Below are 18894 nucleotides of genomic sequence, written 5' to 3'. Positions count from 1 at the left end.
CAGAGTGAGGGCTTTACATAGGTGCTTTGTTGCGTTTTTTGTTGTACTGGAAAAAAAATACCTGGAACGTAAAATAACTCCCATGCTTTTAAAATAATTCTGAAACTCCATAGAACTGCTCAGTGGTTGTTGTGTTCCTAGCGAGAGAGCGAGTGAGAGAGAGAGAGAAAGAGAGATTTAGCTAGGCCAGTCAGACAGACAGCAGACAGGGAAGGATATAGGAGAGGAGGCTGAATGGGGGCAATGGATTACTGCAGCACGCAGACTAACTGACTGAGTGCTGAATGATAGCTATACAGATTCCCATAATCACGGCTGAGAAGTGTGTCATCTCCCCGGGCCGGGCCCAGGTGCAGAGACAGTATCACATCAAATTGACTCAAAGCAGTGAAGCCGCCATGACTTTGCCAGACAGGCTTCTCTCCAGTCCCGGGACATACATCCAAAATGGCACCCTATTCTCTATAGTGCACTATATACCAGGGGCCCATAGTCAGAAGAAGTGCAGTATATAGGGAATAGGGTACCATTTGAGGCAGAGTGAGTCAGAGTATCAGTGAGGTTAGACCCGGTGGCGGGTTTTGGAGTTGGATAACAGGGTGTGTGGAGATAGGGAGCAGCAGGAACAGGGCGGGTGAGGCAGGCGGTGGGACATCACAGGTTAAGGCCAGCCCTCCCTGACGTATCTAGCACACAGTCCCATTGTTTGCTCGCAAATTCCTGTCGAGTCGAGGAGATTCCATGCAATGTAATGGACTATAATGTTAGAAGCCGGACCTATTCAAAAGCCTAATGAGTTACGCCAAAGATAATGTCTCTGGGGAGTCCCGTGCATAGAGGCTGCATAACTCAGAGGCTGAGAACCATTGTTGCTTGGACCCAACGGCCCCAGGCCTGTCCATGAGTTGTTAACCTTTTCAGCATCCAGGTACAGAGGAACTAACTGCTACCCAACACAGCACAGCAGCGCTTTAAAAAGGATTAGTGGGTTAACACTGATGTCATAAAAGGTCATCTTCTCTTTCTTTGACGAACAGATCCAGAGTTTGGAACCTGAATGGAAAAGCACAAAGTCCCAAAGGAGCCTTTTGTTAGGATGTTTCAGGATTTAAGGGTTAAGGGCTTTTGGAGATGTGTAAATGGTGATAATACAATGATTAGAGCAAAACCACCATCATTACTGTTGTCATTATCATCCTACTGACCACTGGAGCCATAAACACAACAGTTATCAAACATCCTGCTGACCGCTGGAGCCATAAACACAACAGTTATCAAACATCCTACTGACCGCTGGAACCATAAACACAACAGTTATCAAACATCCTACTGACCGCTGGAGCCATAAACACAACAGTTATCAAACATCCTACTGACCGCTGGAACCATAAACACAACAGTTATCAAACATCCTACTGACCGCTGGAGCCATAAACACAACAGTTATCAAACATCCTACTGACCGCTGGAACCATAAACACAACAGTTATCAAACATCCTACTGACCGCTGGAGCCATAAACACAACAGTTATCAAACATCCTACTGACCGCTGGAACCATAAACACAACAGTTATCAAACATCCTACTGACCGCTGGAACCATAAACACAACAGTTATCAAACATCCTACTGACCGCTGGAGCCATAAACACAACAGTTATCAAACATCCTACTGACCGCTGGAGCCATAAACACAACAGTTATCAAACATCCTACTGACCGCTGGAGCCATAAACACAACAGTTATCAAACATCCTACTGACCGCTGGAACCATAAACACAACAGTTATCAAACATCCTACTGACCGCTGGAGCCATAAACACAACAGTTATCAAACATCCAATCCGTTCCTCTCTATTAAGTTCCTTTAGCCTTCTCAAAAGAGTGTATAAATATCAGCAGATTGATCTCTGATAAATCTCTTCCCTGTGGTCAACAGGAAATCCTTACAAAACATCATCGTGGCGTTATTAAACTATACGTGCGTGAGAAAGTAAATGGAGAAAGTTCTTCTGAACAGGCCAGAGGCACAACGCTTGCTGTTGATTTGGTATTTGGCTAAATAGTCTGGTTACGTAACGTAGACTTTCCTTCCGATTTGCATTGAGTGTCTCCAGAGCCTGTTGCAGCAGGCATCTGATTGACAGGTGCGAGGGAGAGAGGAGAGGGAATAGTTTGAAAGAAAAAGACTTTAAGAAATTAGAAAGAGATTTTGATAATCTCTTTTTAAGAGCATCTATTTTTTTGCCACTCACCACAAATAAGTGTTGTGTGAGGTGCATCATGTGCAAGGCTGAGATTTAAGTGGGAGGAGAAATCTGACAGTTTGAAGCGAAGCACTTTGGGGCCAATCCCGACCCGTTAAAAGTGCATTAATGGAACGTAATTCCCTTTTTATGCACTTTTCTCTCTATGCGCATTCTGACCTTGAACGCAGGACGGTTGAGCTAACGTAGGCTAATGTGATTAGCATGAGGTTGTAAGTAACAAGAACAATTTCCCAGGACATAGACATATCTGATATGGGCAGAAAGCTTAAATTCTTGTTAATCTAACTGCACTGTCCAATTTACAGTAGCTATTACAGTAAAATAGTACCATGCTATTGTTTTAGGAGAGTGTACAGTTATAAACTTGAAAATGTATTAATAAACCAATTAAACACCAATTAAACACATTGGGGCAGTCTTGATACAACATTTTGAATATAAATGCAATGGTTCATTGGATCAGTCTAAAACTTTGCACATACAGTGCTGTCATCTATTGGCCAAAATCTAAATTGCGCCTAGATTGCTAAATCATATATTGGCCTTTCTCTTGCATTTCAAAGATGATGGAGAAAAAAAAATCATGTTTTTTCTTTGTATTATCTTTTACCAGATCTAATGTGTACTTCATTTTTTCAATAGAAATAACACCATCCTCCATGCACAGTAATTTATACTGGATAAGAGCTATTGATAAGAGCTATTGATAAGACCTATTGATAAGAGCTATTGATAAGCGCTATTGATAAGAACTAGGTATATGAGCAATCCGTCTGAGTGTGGCAATTTTCTGAATGAATCAAACCACTGTTTTCTTTATTTGGTGCGTAAAGGCTCTCCAAACCTGTTTTTTTAATCATTCATAAATACTTTCCTAAACCTAAATAATCTATAAAATCAGATTATTTTTAAGTCTACCAATTGGTGCTGAAACAGAGACAAATATGCATATATTTTGATGGCTTTCTTTAACTGATCCCTAGTATTCTGAACCTGTTTTATCTATGTAGTCTAGTGAGTCTGTAGACAAAATTCTAATTAAAAGGTGCACCATTTTTAAACGAATGACTTAAGATAAATGTACTGAAAACCTGATTGAATGAGAGCGTGAAAGGTAGCCACACCTGCAGTGCGTCTTAGGCACCTGAATTAAGGTAAGTCTGAACACCAAATACTGAGAGAAGTGTATGGGAAAGGTGTGCGCTGGACAGGCATGCATAGGACAGGCGTGCGTGGGAAAGGCGTGCGTAGGACAGGTGTACCTAGGAAAGGCGTGCGTAGGAAATGCGTGCTTAGGACAGGCATGCGAAGGACAGGCGTGCGTAGGAAAGGTGTGCGTAGGCCAGGCGTGCGTAGGAAAGCGTGCGTAGGACAGGCGTACGTAGGGAAAGGGTGCATAGGAGAGGTGTGCGTAGGCCAGGCGTGCGTAGGAAAGGCGTGAGTAGGAAATGCGTGCTTAGGACAGGCATGCGAAGGACAGGCGTGTGTAGGAAGCGTGCGTAGGAAAGCGTGCGTAGGACAGGCGTCCGTAGGACAGGAGGGCGTAGAAAGGCATGCGTAGGACAGGCGTGCGTAGGACAGGCGTGCGTAGGGAAAGCGTGTGTAGGACAGGCGTGCGTAGGACAGGCGTGCGTAGGGAAAGCGTGCGTAGGACAGGATTGCGTAGGACAGGAGTGCGTAGAAAGGCATGCGTAGGACAGGCGTGCGTAGGAAAGCGTGCATAGGACATTCGTGCGTAGGAAAGGCGTGCGTAGGACAGGCGTGCGTAGGGAAAGCCTGCGTAGGACAGGCGTGCGTAGGACAGGACTGCGTAGGACAGGCGTGCGTAGGACAGGCGTGCGTAGGAAAGCGTGCATAGGACATTCGTGCGTAGGAAAGGCGTGCGTAGGACAGGCGTGCGTAGGACAGGCGTGCGTAGGACAGGTGTGCGTAGGACAGGACTGCGTAGGACAGGCGTACGTAGGAAAAGTGTGCGTAGGAAAGGCGTGCGTAGGACAGGCGTGCGTAAGAAAGGCGTGCGCAGGACAGGTGTGCGTAGGACAGGCGGCGTAGGACCGGCGTGCGTAGGACAGGCGTGCGTAGGACAGGCGTGCGTAGGAAAAGTGTGCGTAGGAAAGGCGTGCGTAGGACAGGCTTGCGTAGGACAGGGGGGCGTAGGACAGGCGTACCATTTGCATTCGGCCCTTTTCATCACAGTAATCTCTGCTTTGCAAAAGAAGCAGAAAGCTCCTGATGTGCTGAAAATGTAATCGAAGAGCTGTCCTTTTCTACACTCTAGGCTGTGATAGGCTGGCATGTGGCATAACCTTCTCAACGTCTTCATGGCATAAAAACTACAGTAAGTGATCTCTGCAATGTAGCGAGAAGCCATATAGCATGAACTCCACACACAGTATAAAATGCATACTGTAGTATTACCCAATTAGCAAAGAGGTTTTGACATCTGAATAGACTGTGACAGGTTCTGTTGAACCCTGAGTGAATCACACGACACAAACCACACAGGCTACCAGTCAAATGGAACATATTATGTAGTATTGTTGTAACTGACACATACCTTACATGTAACCGACATAAGTTACCTAAAGAACAGACATTCAGTGTCTCTTCTCCTCCGCAGCTCTAGGCCTGCAGAAAGTGTATATTTACAGAGCTGTCCCCTGACTGTCAATCAGCCAGTGAAATATAACACAGAGCAGTCCCAGGTACCACTAACACACTGGCCACAACCACTACCCTTATTGAGTTATATGGGCCGAGAAGAAACCTAAGGCTGCGTTTCAAATGGAAAGCTATTCCCTACATAGTCCACTACTTTTGACCAGAGCCCATAGGCATCAGGTTGGATGGGGAGCGTCGCTGCACAGCTATTTTCAGGTCTCCAGAGATCTTTGATCGGGTTCAAGTCTGGGGTCTGGCTGGGCCACTCAAGGACATTCAGAGACTTGTCCCGAAGCCACTCCTGTGTTGTCTTGGCTGTGTGCTTTGGATTGTTGTCCTGTTGGAAGGTGAACAATCGCCCCAGTCTGAGGTCCTGAGTGCTCTGGAGCAGGTTTTCATCAAGGATCTCTCTGTACTTTCCTCCGTTCATCTTTTCCCCATCCTGACTTGTCTCCCAGTCCCTGCCACTGAAAAACATCCCCACAGCATGATGCTGCCACCACCACGCTTCACCTTAGGGATGGTGCCAGGTTTCCTCCAGACGTGACACTTGGCATTCAGGCCAAAGAGTTCAATCTTGGTTTCATCAGACCAGATCTTTCTTTAATTTTATTTTTATTTCACCTTTTATTTAACCAGGTAGGCTAGTTGAGAACAAGTTCTCATTTACAACTGTGACCTGGTCAAGATAAAGCAAAGCATAATCGTGTTTCCCATGGTCAGAGAGTCTTTAGGTAACTTTTGGAAAACTCCAAGCGGGCTGTCATGTGTCTTTTACTTAGGAAGGGCTTCCATCTGGCCTGATTGGTGGAGTGCTGCAGAGATGGTTGTTCTTATGGAAGGTTCTCCTGTCGCCACAGAGTAACTATGGAGCTCTGTCAGAGTGACCATCGGGTCCTTGGTCACCTCCCTGTCTAAGGCCCTTCTCCCCGATTGCTCGGTTTGGCCAGGCTCCTTCCATTTAAAATTGATGGAGGCCAGTGTGTTCTTGGGGACCTTCTATGCTGCAGAAATGTTTTGGTACCCTTCCCCAGATCTGTGCCTGTCTTGGAGCTCTACGGACAAATCCGGACAATAATTTTTTGCTCTGACATGCACTATCAACTGTGGAACCTTATATAGACAGGTGTGTGCCTTTCCAAATCATGTCGGGATGGCAGGTAGCCTAGTGGTTAGAGCGTAGTACCAGTAACCGAAAGGTTGCTGGATCAAATCCCTGAGCTGACAAGCTAAAAATCTGTCCTTCTTCCCCTGAACAAGGCAGTTACCCACTGCTCCCTGGGTGCTGAAGATGTGGATGTTGGGTTAGATGCAGAAGACACATTTCAGTTAAATGCATTCAGTTGTCCAATTGACTTTACCACAGGTGGACTCCAATCAAGTTTTAGAAACATCTCAAGGATGATCAATGGAAACAGGATGCACCTGTGCTTAATTTCAAGTCCCATAGCAAAGGGTCTGAATACTTATGTAAATAAGGTATTTTCTGTTTTTGTCTTTTTATACCTTTTCAAAAAATGTCTAAGTACTTGTTTATGGGGCATTGGGGTACTGTGATGAGGGGAAAAAAACGATTTTATCCATTTTAGAATAAGGCGTAACAAACTGTGGGGAAAGTGAAGGGGTCTGAATACTTTCAGAATGCACTGTATGTCTCAACAGAACCTCAGAGAGTGCAGGGAAGGTGGGTCTCTAAGGCGAGGGCTGCTGTTAGAGAATCGCTTCAGATTGACTCAGGCTGGTTGATGTGTGAATTCTGCTGAGTTGAGTCACTTGTCGTATCAGAGAAAGCAAAGTTTGAGTATTCCTATCTTGATTGAAATGTAGAGAGGAAAGCACCTCTGACTGCAAGAAATTATGGAGTAAGTTAAGCGACATGTAACTTTTGTCCCATTTTTCACACAAAAGATTGTCCCTTGCAGCTGTTTGACAAATTACAGAGTTTGCATTTGTTTGACACAATGATGGAAGGTTAAGGTTAACCTTATTATTCATATCACACTTTGGTAATCTTCCACACAATCACTTTTTAGTCGACACAGCACTTTCTCATTATCTCAGGTCTCCAACAGTCTGCCTGTGTCCCAAATGGCACAGTATTCCCTTTATAGTGAAAAGGGCGCTGGTCAAAAGTAGTGCACTATTTAAGGAGTAGGGTGCCATTTGGGACGTACCCTTGGGCTCAAAGGACTTCTGTTCATTCCTGTTATTTATGGATCGCATTATTCACTCGATGCAAGTATGCATCCCAAATGGCACCCTATTCCCTATATAGTGCACTCCTTTTGACTAAGGCCCTGTCAAAAGTAGTGCACTACATAGGGAATAAGGTGGCATTTGGGATGCACCAGTCTTCAAAGACTGATTGGGGTTTGCATTACCTGGCTATTTTGTTTACAGTAGAGGTGAGCGGTGAAGGGGAGTTCATTTTAAAACAGGTTGGCGAAGACAGATCCTATTCCCACTGCTGCCGCTTCTCTATGTTCCTCCGTGATTTCAGAAATAAACAGAGAGACTAGGTCAAAGGTCACCGATCTGAGATCAGTGGTTGTAAAGGATTATTCAGGAATCTAATTTGATTACAAACCACTTTGACCCATGTCTACAACATATATCTACAGCATATTTACAGCTGCTGTTCAGATCAATACAACGTTTTGATATCTGCTGTACTGTTTACGTTATTCACTTTTTTGTCGTATTTTTTCACTCCATCCGTTAAAATGGGATTTGTCAAGACTCTAAGGCTCTCCATTGTGACATCACCACTTCCAACTTTCATTTTTTGAGCTGAAATCATGAAACTTTTGATGCAAATCAGCTAATAATTCCACTTTGCATCCACTTAGACACTTTGTGTTTTTGTGTGCAAACAAAATTGCCCTTCGGGGACAATAAAGATCTATCCATATTAATGAATTGAATTGAAGTGAGTTGAAATATAATGTTTGTGAGTGTGTAACAGACAGATAGGTAAAGGTATTTTAAATAACTGTGACAATTTATTTCCCTAAGTTTTGCCAAAACTATCTTGGCGACAAAATTATTTCACAGAAATGACATACAACATATTATCGTATCATGGGCCAATATGACTATAAATGAATGCAATAAATAAAACATATAGGGACAGAACCATGTGTATTAAATATATAGTGATTAATTATTATACAATGTGTATTAAATATATAGTGATTAATTATTATACAATGTGTATTAAATATATAGTGATTAATTATTATACAGTGTGTACTAAATATATAGTGATTAATTATTATACAGTGTGTATTAAATATATAGTGATTAATTATTATAGAGTGTGTATAGAGAAATCTCAGACAAACATAGACAGAAATCAATATTAGCAGAAAACTCTAATGAATCATTTGGAAAGGTTAGGTCTGTCAAAGCTGTAAAAGCTCAGTCAAACTATGACAACACCTGGAATCAGTCTGTTGAGGTACTTATGCAAGGCCATAGAGTCAATTCAATAAGTCTATGAGACTGTGATCTTCTTTCAATCCAACCTTTTCTTGAAAAGAGCAGACACAAGAGCTTTGGACAGGCTAGCAGCAACAGGGCTTCTGATGCTGTTGTGTGAAGTAGCCCGGTCTCTCAAATCCAGCGACAGTCAAAAAAAAGGAATGTAGAGATTCAAGTTTCAGTCATTCAAGTCATCAGATATGATCTGAAGTTCTGTTTGAGAGTTGCAGCTGAAGTCCAAAGGGTGTGTCCATGGACAGTACCTGGGAGGACCATCAAGTGTCCATCCTTGTCTTTAGGATGTGGTGTCAGTAAAGTTGACACCCGTTCATCTGATTTCTCCTGCATGTATCTCCGACCGTCTGCATCTCTCTGAAGAAGAGGGACACGTTCAGCGGAGAGACTGGACGCGGCACCCACCAGCACAGCCATTCATCCCCTTTCATGACGCACACCATTGAGCCAACATGGGGGGTCCAGTGGCAGGCTTCCTGTGGAGTATCCAATGCATCTCCAGGGACCACAGCATATGAGTCCCCAATGGCAGGTGGATAGACAGAGATGGATGAATCTCTACCCTCTGTGAGGGTGACAGAGTATGTTGACATCTCCCACAAGGTGCACCTGTGTATCCTCATCTCTCTCCTCATCTCTCTTCTCATCTCCCTTCTCTCGGCTTGTGTCGTTGTTTCACCATCCACTTCTCCAGCAGCAGGCAAGCTTTCACTGTGGCCCTTAGAGCTGAGGGGCCAACTGCTTTGTGGTCTCTGTGTTTCACCCTAGAGAGAAAGATAAGAGACCTGTTACACACCAATGATCAGACTCAAACAACTTAATTTATCCTCTCAGGGGCTAATATTAATTAAGACAGTGGAATTCAGGTGATGTTGATTGTGATTTGCATTGATGTCAATCAGTCGTCAACATCCTAACTAACTAAAACCACAAGGCTGGCCTTACCTGTCATAGCGCCTGCAGTCAAACAGACATACTCAGCAATTTACCTTATATGTTTCCATGTTATTAATGTGTCTAACAGAGCAGACTGACAGGGGTTAGGTTTAAAACAGAGCAGACTGACAGGGTTAGGTTTAAAACAGAGCAGACTGACAGGGGGTTAGGTTTAAAACAGAGCAGACTGACAGGGGTTAGGTTTCTAACAGAGCAGACTGACAGGGGTTAGGTTTCTAACAGAGCAGACTGACAGGGGTTAGGTTTAAAACAGAGCAGACTGACAGGGGTTAGGTTTAAAACAGAGCAGACTGACAGGGGTTAGGTTTCTAACAGAGCAGACTGACAGGGGTTAGGTTTAAAACAGAGCAGACTGACAGGGGTTAGGTTTAAAACAGAGCAGACTGACAGGGGTTAGGTTTCTAACAGAGCAGACTGACAGGGGTTAGGTTTAAAACAGAGCAGACTGACAGGGGTTAGGTTTAAAACAGAGCAGACTGACAGGGGTTAGGTTTCTAACAGAGCAGACTGACAGGGGGTTAGGTTTCTAACAGAGCAGACTGACAGGGGTTAGGTTTCTAACAGAGCAGACTGACAGGGGTTAGGTTTAAAACAGAGCAGACTGACAGGGGTTAGGTTTCTAACAGAGCAGACTGACAGGGGTTAGGTTTAAAACAGAGCAGACTGACAGGGGTTAGGTTTCTAACAGAGCAGACTGACAGGGGTTAGGTTTCTAACAGAGCTGACTGACAGGGGTTAGGTTTAAAACAGAGCAGACTGACAGGGGTTAGGTTTAAAACAGAGCAGACTGACAGGGGTTAGGTTTAAAACAGAGCTGACTGACAGGGGTTAGGTTTAAAACAGAGCAGACTGACAGGGGTTAGGTTTCTAACAGAGCAGACTGACAGGGGTTAGGTTTCTAACAGAGCAGACTGACAGGGGTTAGGTTTAAAACAGAGCAGACTGACAGGGGTTAGGTTTAAAACAGAGCAGACTGACAGGGGTTAGGTTTAAAACAGAGCAGACTGACAGGGGTTAGGTTTCTAAACACGATGATAGGTGAAAGGAGATGTGACAGAGTAGTCTCTGAGAGCGGTTATATGTGAAAGGAGATGTGACAGAGCAGTCTCTGAGAGCGGTTATATGTGAAAGGAGATGTGACAGAGCAGTCTCTGAGAGCGCTTATATGTGAAGGAGATGTGACAGAGCAGTCTCTGAGAGCGGTTATATGTGAAAGGAGATGTGACAGAGCAGTCTCTGAGAGCGGTTATATGTGAAGGAGATGTGACAGAGCAGTCTCTGAGAGCGGTTATATGTGAAGGAGAGGTGACAGAGCAGTCTCTGAGAGCGGTTATATGTGAAGGAGAGGTGACAGAGCAGTCTCTGAGAGCGGTTATATGTGAAAGGAGATGTGACAGAGCAGTCTCTGAGAGCGGTTATATGTGAAGGAGATGTGACAGAGCAGTCTCTGAGAGCGGTTATATGTGAAGGAGATGTGACAGAGCAGTCTCTGAGAGCGGTTATATGTGAAAGGAGACCTGACAGAGCAGTCTCTGAGAGCGGTTATATGTGAAAGGAGACCTGACAGAGCAGTCTCTGAGAGCGGTTATATGTGAAAGGAGATGTGACAGAGCAGTCTCTGAGAGCGGTAGGTTTATAAACACGATGACAGGTGAAAGGAGATGTGACAGCCACTTCTGTAAGGGGCTGATACATGTCCTTGTAGTCTGAGTCTGGGTGTGGAAATTCCATATCACATCTCCCACATAAAGAAATGATACCAAGAAGATGTTTGTTTCTTTGTTTATTTTCAGTCTAAGCAGAGTGGTTTCTCTTACCTTTTAATCCTAGACGTTTTGGCTGCCAGCTTGTGTTTGCACTGCTGCCTCCCAGCATACTCAGCAAGGGCGGGACGGATCACGGTGTCTGGCACGGGACTGATCACGGTGTCTGGCACGGGACGGATCACGGTGTCTGGCGCAGGACTGATCACGGTGTCTGGCACGGGACGGATCACGGTGTCTGGCACGGGACGGATCACGGTGTCTTGCGCAGGACGGATCACGGTGTCTGGCACGGGACGGATCACGTCTGACGCAGGACGGATCACTGCTGCTGCCCCGTATCTAAAGAAAGAAAGAGCGAACGTGTACAATACATGATCATTGAGTCGACTTTCCATGAATCCTTATGGTTTCGCAACATCTAATGGCGAAAATAACACGACGACGTGGAAACTTGTTCACACAGGTTACGGTGATTTGCTTTGTTGGCAGCAGCTCAAATGAGAATTGAACTGAATAGATCACGAAGATAAATAGAGACGTACATTTTAAATGATGCAACCAAACACAAAATGTGATGTATTTATCGTAATGTGTACAGGCTACAATGTTGCAACATCCACGTTGCAGTAATGGAATGGAACACGCGTAATTACCCCCAAATAGCTGGCTAATGCCATTATGCAAAACGGTTCTGACAAGTTAGAACTAAATAAAGTGGTGTGCTAATATTTTGCAACGTGTTATACCTGAGGTGATTTTCCAGCTGACAGAAGCTTATACACGTGCCGTCATCTTCACTGACGCACTTACATCGAGGGTCCTGTTGGGAGACCTCGGGATCCTTAATTGCGCGCTTCTTTCTAGATGCGTTGCCCAGTCCGTAGGAAACCACGCGCCTAAATACATGAACGAAATCATTAGCCAACTGTAACCAAGCCAGCCAGTTACATTACATAGAATTAATAGAATAGAATGGATAGAATCGGTTGGAAAAGTGACGTACTCAGGCGTGTTGACCCATATGATGTCCAGATGACAGAAGTAAACACACTCCTTGTCCAGGAACGTTGCGCAGGAGCATCGCTTGTTCCTGATGTGGCGCACTGGCACCGGGGTGGCTGTGGTGTCTACGGCTGTTTCTTTTCCCATAGGTGCAGATGAAACTGTGAAGGACAAAGTATCATGGCATGTTAATTATAACCAATATTGAATCTTTGACAGAAATTGTCATATGCATCTAATGTTATGACGGGATACTTGGAATGTCAATGGCTTGCTGCAGTAACCTAGCCACCGGTTTGCACAGTCAAATGCCTAAAACGCAGTGCTTATAAGTTTGACAACCTAATCATTTTCTTCATAATGTTCATGCATATAGTATTATAACAATATCACAACAATGAATAATCAAATAGGTTACTTATATGACTTCACAGGGGATTAGAGTATTTAGGATCATTATTTATTGTTATATTATTTATTATCTAGTATTATCTTATTATACTTGCACTGATTTACCGGGTATGTTGAAAAAAACACACATGTATAGCCTATTCAAGAGTTAGGCTAATAAAACACGAGTCTCTTTGCAAGATCTTACCTGTATGTACATATCCAGAGTACATAATTGACAACACGGAGAAAAGTATTCTTAAATCCATCTTGATATTTCTTTAGTCCAGAAAGAATAACCTTTTCACAAAATGGAATATTCCTTGGTCAAGGAAAAAGTTCCAAAAAGCGACACAGTGGCAACTGCGTAAGTTTGGGTACAAGTTACCTCTTTACAAAGGAGCGCAAAAGCCTTCCACTTGCACTGTTCTGTCAGTGGATCCACATGTCGGCCTTCTGTACTTTATATACCAAGCACTCACCTCCTCCCACCCTCTCCCCTTCAGTCGCGTGTAAACAAGTTGGTCCTTTGGCTTATTCGTAGACAATGCTGTTTGTTAATATTCACCGACAAGCAACGTGCAAACCAAGATAAGAACTTAGAAATTCCTCGATTCCGAGGGAGGGATGGAGACGCCGGTTGGCGGGCGGCGGCGCAAGCCAAGTTCTGAATAGGGAACTGAAGAGGTAAATGCGCTGCTGGTACACTAGATGGAGATAAAGTATCGATAGATGAGCTTGACATCGCCAGTCCTCTAGATATTCTCTATAATTATTTGAAATGTTAACCACAGACGTTAAGTTCTGTTTGACTTGGCTATAATGAGTATATATATCATTCAATAGACAGATGATATATATAGTTATGTGTGATTAAGCTAATAATTCAAACTATAGTATATCTTGAAGACATCCAACATCAAGGGAATATGTCATTGCAACTAGAGCCAACTCGATGCAATTTATTTGAATTAGTTCTACAGTAGACTATTACGCAGGCATTGCGGACTACATTATGGTTATGGCTCTCCAAAAGTTACCTATGACAGATGCTTTAGCCAGAATGTCGCAGAGTGCATTTTCCTTCTGCCAAACTAAAGATGGTACCCTGTGTATTTAGAGATAGCCAAGTTATCGTTACTCATTGTGTATTTATTCCAAGTGTTATTATTTTTATATTATTTATGTTTTATTTTCTCTGCATTGTTGGTAAGGGCCCCTAAGTAAGCATTTCACTGTTGGTCTACACTAGTGGTGTAAAGTACTTAAACATACTTTAAAGTACTACATAAGTAGTTTTTTGGGGTATCTGTACTTTACTATTTATATTTTTGACAACTTTTACTTTTACTCCACTACATTACATACACACTACATACTTTTTACTCCATTCATTTTCCTTGACACCCAAAAGTTACATTTTGAATGCTTAGCAGGACAGGAAAATGGTCTATTTCACGCACTTATCAAGAGAACATCCCTGGTCGGCCCTACTGCCTCTGATCTGGTGGACTCACTAACTACAAATGCTTCGTTTGTAAAGGATGTCTGAGTCTTTAAGTGTGCCCCTGGCTATCTGTAAATAAAAATTAAAAAAAACCATGAAAATCGTTTGGTTTGCTTAATATAAGAAATGTGAATTGATTTATACATTTACTTTTACTTTGATACTTAAGTATATTTTAGCAATTACATTTACTTTTGATACTTAAGTATATTCAAAACCAATTACTTTTAGACTTTTACTCAAGTAGACTTTCACTTTTACTTGAGTCGTTTTCTTATAAGGTATCTTTACTTTTACTCAAGTATTACAATTTTCGATACTTTTTTCCACCACTGGTCTACACATGTTGTTTACGAAGCATATAAGAAATACATTTGATTTGATGGTGTGGTACCTGGACAACAGATGGCTTACAGATTAGGGCTAAATGCCTTTCTCAAGGACACAACGACAGATGTTTCATCTTTTCGGCTTGGGTCTTCAAACCAGCGACTCATCATTTTGTAATTTGGGTGAACTATCCCTTCAATGTCACACTCAAATGAACATGCAAAAACAGTTTGGTTCATTGCAAATATGCTAACCTTTATGACGTCATACCTCCCGAGTGGCGCAGCGGTCTAAGGTACTGCATCTCAGTGTACGAGGCGTCACTGCTGTTCCTGGTTCAAATCCAGGTTCCATCATATCCAGCTGTGATTGGGAGTCCCATAGGGCGGTGCACAATTGGCCCAGGGTAGGCCGTCATTGTAAATAAGACTTTGTTCATAAATGACTTGCCTAGTTAAATAAAGGTCACATGTTAAAACCGGGATAAAGTAGATGGGGGATGTCATCAACAATGTTTTCCATTAAGTCCATTATGAAAGGAGCGGCAATATAGCCTATTCCTACTCCCAAGCTGTGTGCAAGAGTGACAGGGTCTCTACCTCATGACCAAAACCCATTCTTTGGTTTTGTTTACCTGGCCACTGTTTAAAATGTTCACTTTTTAACATTTCTGGCATAAATCCAATGCAAGTCAATTAGCATTTCCGTGCTTCATATCCAAATCATCTATAAGTAACATCATTGAATACATTTTTTGATACTTTAGGATGAGTTGGATAAGAGCGTCTGCTAAATGACTTAAATGTAAATGTAAATGTTGGACATGCTAATATGCTAATATACAGTCCATTCAGAAAGTATTCAGACCCCTTGACATTTTCCACATTTTACAGCCTTATTCTAAAATGTATTAAATTGTTTTTTTCCCCTCATCAATCTACATACAATATGCCATAACGACAAAGCAAAAACAGGTTATTAAATTTTTTGGCAAATGTATAAAATATTAAAACTGAAATATTACATTTACATAAGTATTCAGACTCTTTACTCAGTACTTTGTTGTAGCACCTTTGACAGCGATTACAGCCTTGAGTCTTCTTGGGTATGACGCTACAAGCTTGGCACACCTGTATTTGGGGAGTTCCTCCCATTTTTCTCTGCAGATCCTCTCAAGCTCTGTCAGGTTGGATGGGGAGCGTCGCTGCACAGCTATTTTCAGGTCTCTCCAGAGATGTTCGATCGGGTTCAAGTCCGGGTTCTGACTGGGCCACTCAAGGACATTCAGAGACTTGTCATGAAGCCACTCCTGCGTTGTCTTGGCTGTGGGCTTAGAGTCGTTGTCCTGTTGGAAGGTGAACCTTCACCCCAGTTTGAGGTCCTGAGTGCTCTGAACATGTTTTCATCAAGAATCTCTCTGTACTTTGCTCCATTCATCTTTCCCTCGATCCTGACTAGTCTTCCAATCCCTGCCGCTGAAAAACATCTCCACAGCATGATGCTGCATCCACCATGCTTCACCATAGGGATGGTGCCAGGTTTCCTCCAGACGTGAAGCTTGTAGAAACATCTCAAGGATGATCAATGGAAAAAGGATGCACCTGAGCTCAATTTCAAGTCTCATAGAAAAGTGTTTTTATTTTTAATACATTTTCAAAAATTTCTAAATAACTGTTTTCGCTTTGTCATTATTGGGTATTGTGTATAGATTGATGAGGGGAAAAACGTATTTAATACATATTAGAATAACATATACATTTACATTTACGTCATTTAGCAGACGCTCTTATCCAGAGCGACTTACAAATTGGTGCATTCTCCTTATGATATCCAGTGGAACAACCACTTTACAATAGTACATCTATATCTTTTTTTTGGGGGGGGGGGGGGGTTAGAAGGATTACTGTATCCTATCCAAGGTATTCCTTAAAGAGGTTGGGTTTCATGGGGTCTACGGAAGGTGGTGATTGACTCTGCTGTCTTGGCATCGTGAGGGAGCTTGTTCCACCATTGGGGTGCCAGAGCAGCGAACAGTTTTGACTGGGCTGAGCGGGAACGGTGCTTCCGCAGCGGTAGGGGTGCCAGCAAGCCAGAGGTGGATGAACGCAGTGCCCTTGTTTGGGTGTAGGGCCTGATCAGAGCCTGAAGGTACGGAGGTGCCGTTCCCCTCACAGCTCCATAGGAAAGCACCATGGTCTTGTAGCAGATGCGAGCTTCAACTGGAAGCCAGTGGAGTGTGCGGAGGAGCGGGGTGACGTGAGAGAACTTGGGAAGGTTGAACACCAGACGGACTGCGGCGTTCTGGATGAGTTGTAGGGGTTTAATGGCACAGGCAGGGAGCCCCGCCAACAGGGAGTTGCAGTAATCCAGACGGGAGATGACAAGTGCCTGGATTAGGACCTATGCCGCTTCCTGTGTAAGGCAGGGTCTTCATCTGCGAATGTTGTATAGCATGAACCTACAGGATCGGGTCACCGCCTTGATGTTAGCGGAGAACGACAGGGTGTTGTCCAGGGTCACGCCGAGGCTCTTAGCACTCTGGGAGGAGGACACAATGGAGTTGTCCACCGTGATGGCGAGATCATGGAAAGGGCAGTCCTTCCCCGGGAGGAAGAGCAGCTCCGTCTTGCCGAGGTTCAGCTTGAGGTGGTGATCCGTCATCCACACTGATATGTCTGCCAGACATGCAGAGATGCGATTCGCCACCTGGTTATCAGAAGGGAGAAAGGAGAAGATTAATTGTGTGTCGTCTGCGTAGCAATGATAGGAGAGACCATGTGAGGATATGACAGAGCCAAGTGACTTGGTGTATAGCGAGAATAGGAGAGGGCCTAGAACTGAGCCCTGGGGGACACCAGTGGTGAGAGCACGTGGTGCGGAGACGGATTCTCGCCACGCCACCTGGTAGGAGCAACCTGTCAGGTAGGACGCAATCCAAGAGTGAGCTGTGCCGGAGATACCCAACTCGGAGAGGGTGGAGAGGAGGATCTGACGGTTCACAGTATCAAAGGCAGCAGATAGGTCTAGAAGGATGAGAGCAGAGGAGAGAGAGTTAGCTTTAGCAGTGCGGAGAGCCTCCGTGACACTGAGAAGAGCAGTCTCAGTTGAATGACCAGCCTTGAAACCTGACTGATTTGGATCGAGAAGGTCATTCTGAGAGAGATAGCAGGAGAGCTGGCCAAGGACGGCATGTTCAAGAGTTTTGGAGAGAAAAGAAAGAAGGGATACTGGTCTGTAGTTGTTGACATCGGAGGGATCGAGTGTAGGTTTTTTGAGAAGGGGTGCAACTCTCGCTCTCTTGAAGACGGAAGGGACGTAGCCAGCGGTCAAGGATGAGTTGATGAGCGAGGTAAGGTAAGGGAGAAGGTCCCCGGAAATGGTCTGGAGAAGAGAGGAGGGGATAGGGTCAAGCGGGCAGGTTGTTGGGCGGCCGGCCGTCACAAGACGCAAGATTTCATCTGGAGAGAGAGGAGAGAAAGAGGTCAAAGCACAGGGTAGGGCAATGTGAGCAGGACCAGCGGTGTCGTTTGACTTAACAAATGAGGATCGGATGTCGTCGACCTTCTTTTCAAAATGGTTGACGAAGTCATCCGCAGAGAGGGAGGGGGGGGGGAGGGGGAGGAGGATTCAGGAGGGAGGAGAAGGTGGCAAAGAGCTTCCTAGGGTTGGAGGCAGATGCTTGGAAGTTAGAGTGGTAGAAAGTGGCTTTAGCAGCAGAAACAGAGGAGGAAAATGTAGAGAGGAGGGAGTGAAAAGATGCCAGGTCCGCAGGGAGGCTAGTTTTCCTCCATTTCCGCTCGGCTGCCCGGAGCCCTGTTCTGTGAGCTCGCAATGAGTCGTCGAGCCACGGAGCAGGAGGGGAGGACCGAGCCGGCCGGGAGGATAGGGGACATAGAGAGTCAAAGGATGCAGAAAGGGAGGAGAGGAGGGTTGAGGAGGCAGAATCAGGAGATTGGTTGGAGAAGGATTGAGCAGAGGGAAGAGATGATAGGATGGAAGAGGAGAGAGTAGCAGGAGAGAGAGAGGCTGTAACGTAACAAAATGTGGAAAAAGTCAAGGGGTCTGAATACTTTCCAATTGCTCTGTAGGTACCATTGACTTGCATTGGATTTGTGCCACAAATGTTAAAATGTTAGACTACAAATAGTGCTGTTGTAGGGGAGACCAGGGATGGTTGTAACACAATTAGATTTTTTTTGTCAATTTGTCAGAGATTGTTTGAGCTTCTACATTCAAAATGTGATAGGAACAACTTCTATCTGTCTGCTATAACTTGGTATAGGTAGTATCTCTTTACATCCAGCAGACAAGGTGTGACTTTGTCTCAAATGTTACATTTTAAACCACCTCCTGGGTCAGTTGTAACATTGCTTGGGGTGAAATGTTATCCCACCTCCTGGGTCAGTTGTAACAGGGCTTGGGGTGAAATGTTATCCCACCTCCTGGGTCAGTTGTAACAGGGCTTGGGGTGAAGTGTTACCCCACCTCCTGGGTCAGTTGTAACAGGGCTT

General features: G+C 44.2%; 1 protein-coding gene across 1 annotated transcript; it reads right to left on the bottom strand.

Annotated features, from left to right (window-relative positions):
* Positions 1-7915: 7915 nt before the first annotated feature.
* Positions 7916-13312, bottom strand: LOC106589028 (uncharacterized). The gene is made up of 5 exons (XM_014178669.2): positions 12755-13312; positions 12158-12317; positions 11901-12050; positions 11206-11493; positions 7916-9195 (listed from the first exon to the last, which is right to left on the bottom strand). Exons 1-5 carry the CDS (start codon positions 12813-12815, stop codon positions 9075-9077), a joined length of 780 nt encoding a protein of 259 aa, XP_014034144.2. The 5' UTR covers positions 12816-13312; the 3' UTR covers positions 7916-9074.
* Positions 13313-18894: the final 5582 nt, after the last annotated feature.

The sequence above is a fragment of the Salmo salar genome, chromosome ssa27 (assembly GCF_905237065.1).
Source record: "Salmo salar chromosome ssa27, Ssal_v3.1, whole genome shotgun sequence".
Classification (NCBI taxonomy): Eukaryota; Metazoa; Chordata; class Actinopteri; order Salmoniformes; family Salmonidae; genus Salmo; species Salmo salar.
The sequence above is the reverse complement of the archived record's forward strand: the minus strand, read 5'-3'. Positions and strand labels throughout refer to the sequence as shown.

Bases quoted from the DNA above. Each gene is read 5' to 3' on its own strand.
- LOC106589028 (XM_014178669.2), bottom strand. From the start codon at position 12,815: ATGGATTTAAGAATACTTTTCTCCGTGTTGTCAATTATGTACTCTGGA. The intron at 12,318-12,754 runs GTAAGATCTTGC...TGTCCTTCACAG, and splicing joins CTCTGGATATGTACATACAG to TTTCATCTGCACCTATGGGA. The intron at 12,051-12,157 runs GTACGTCACTTT...TCATGTATTTAG, and splicing joins ATATGGGTCAACACGCCTGA to GCGCGTGGTTTCCTACGGAC.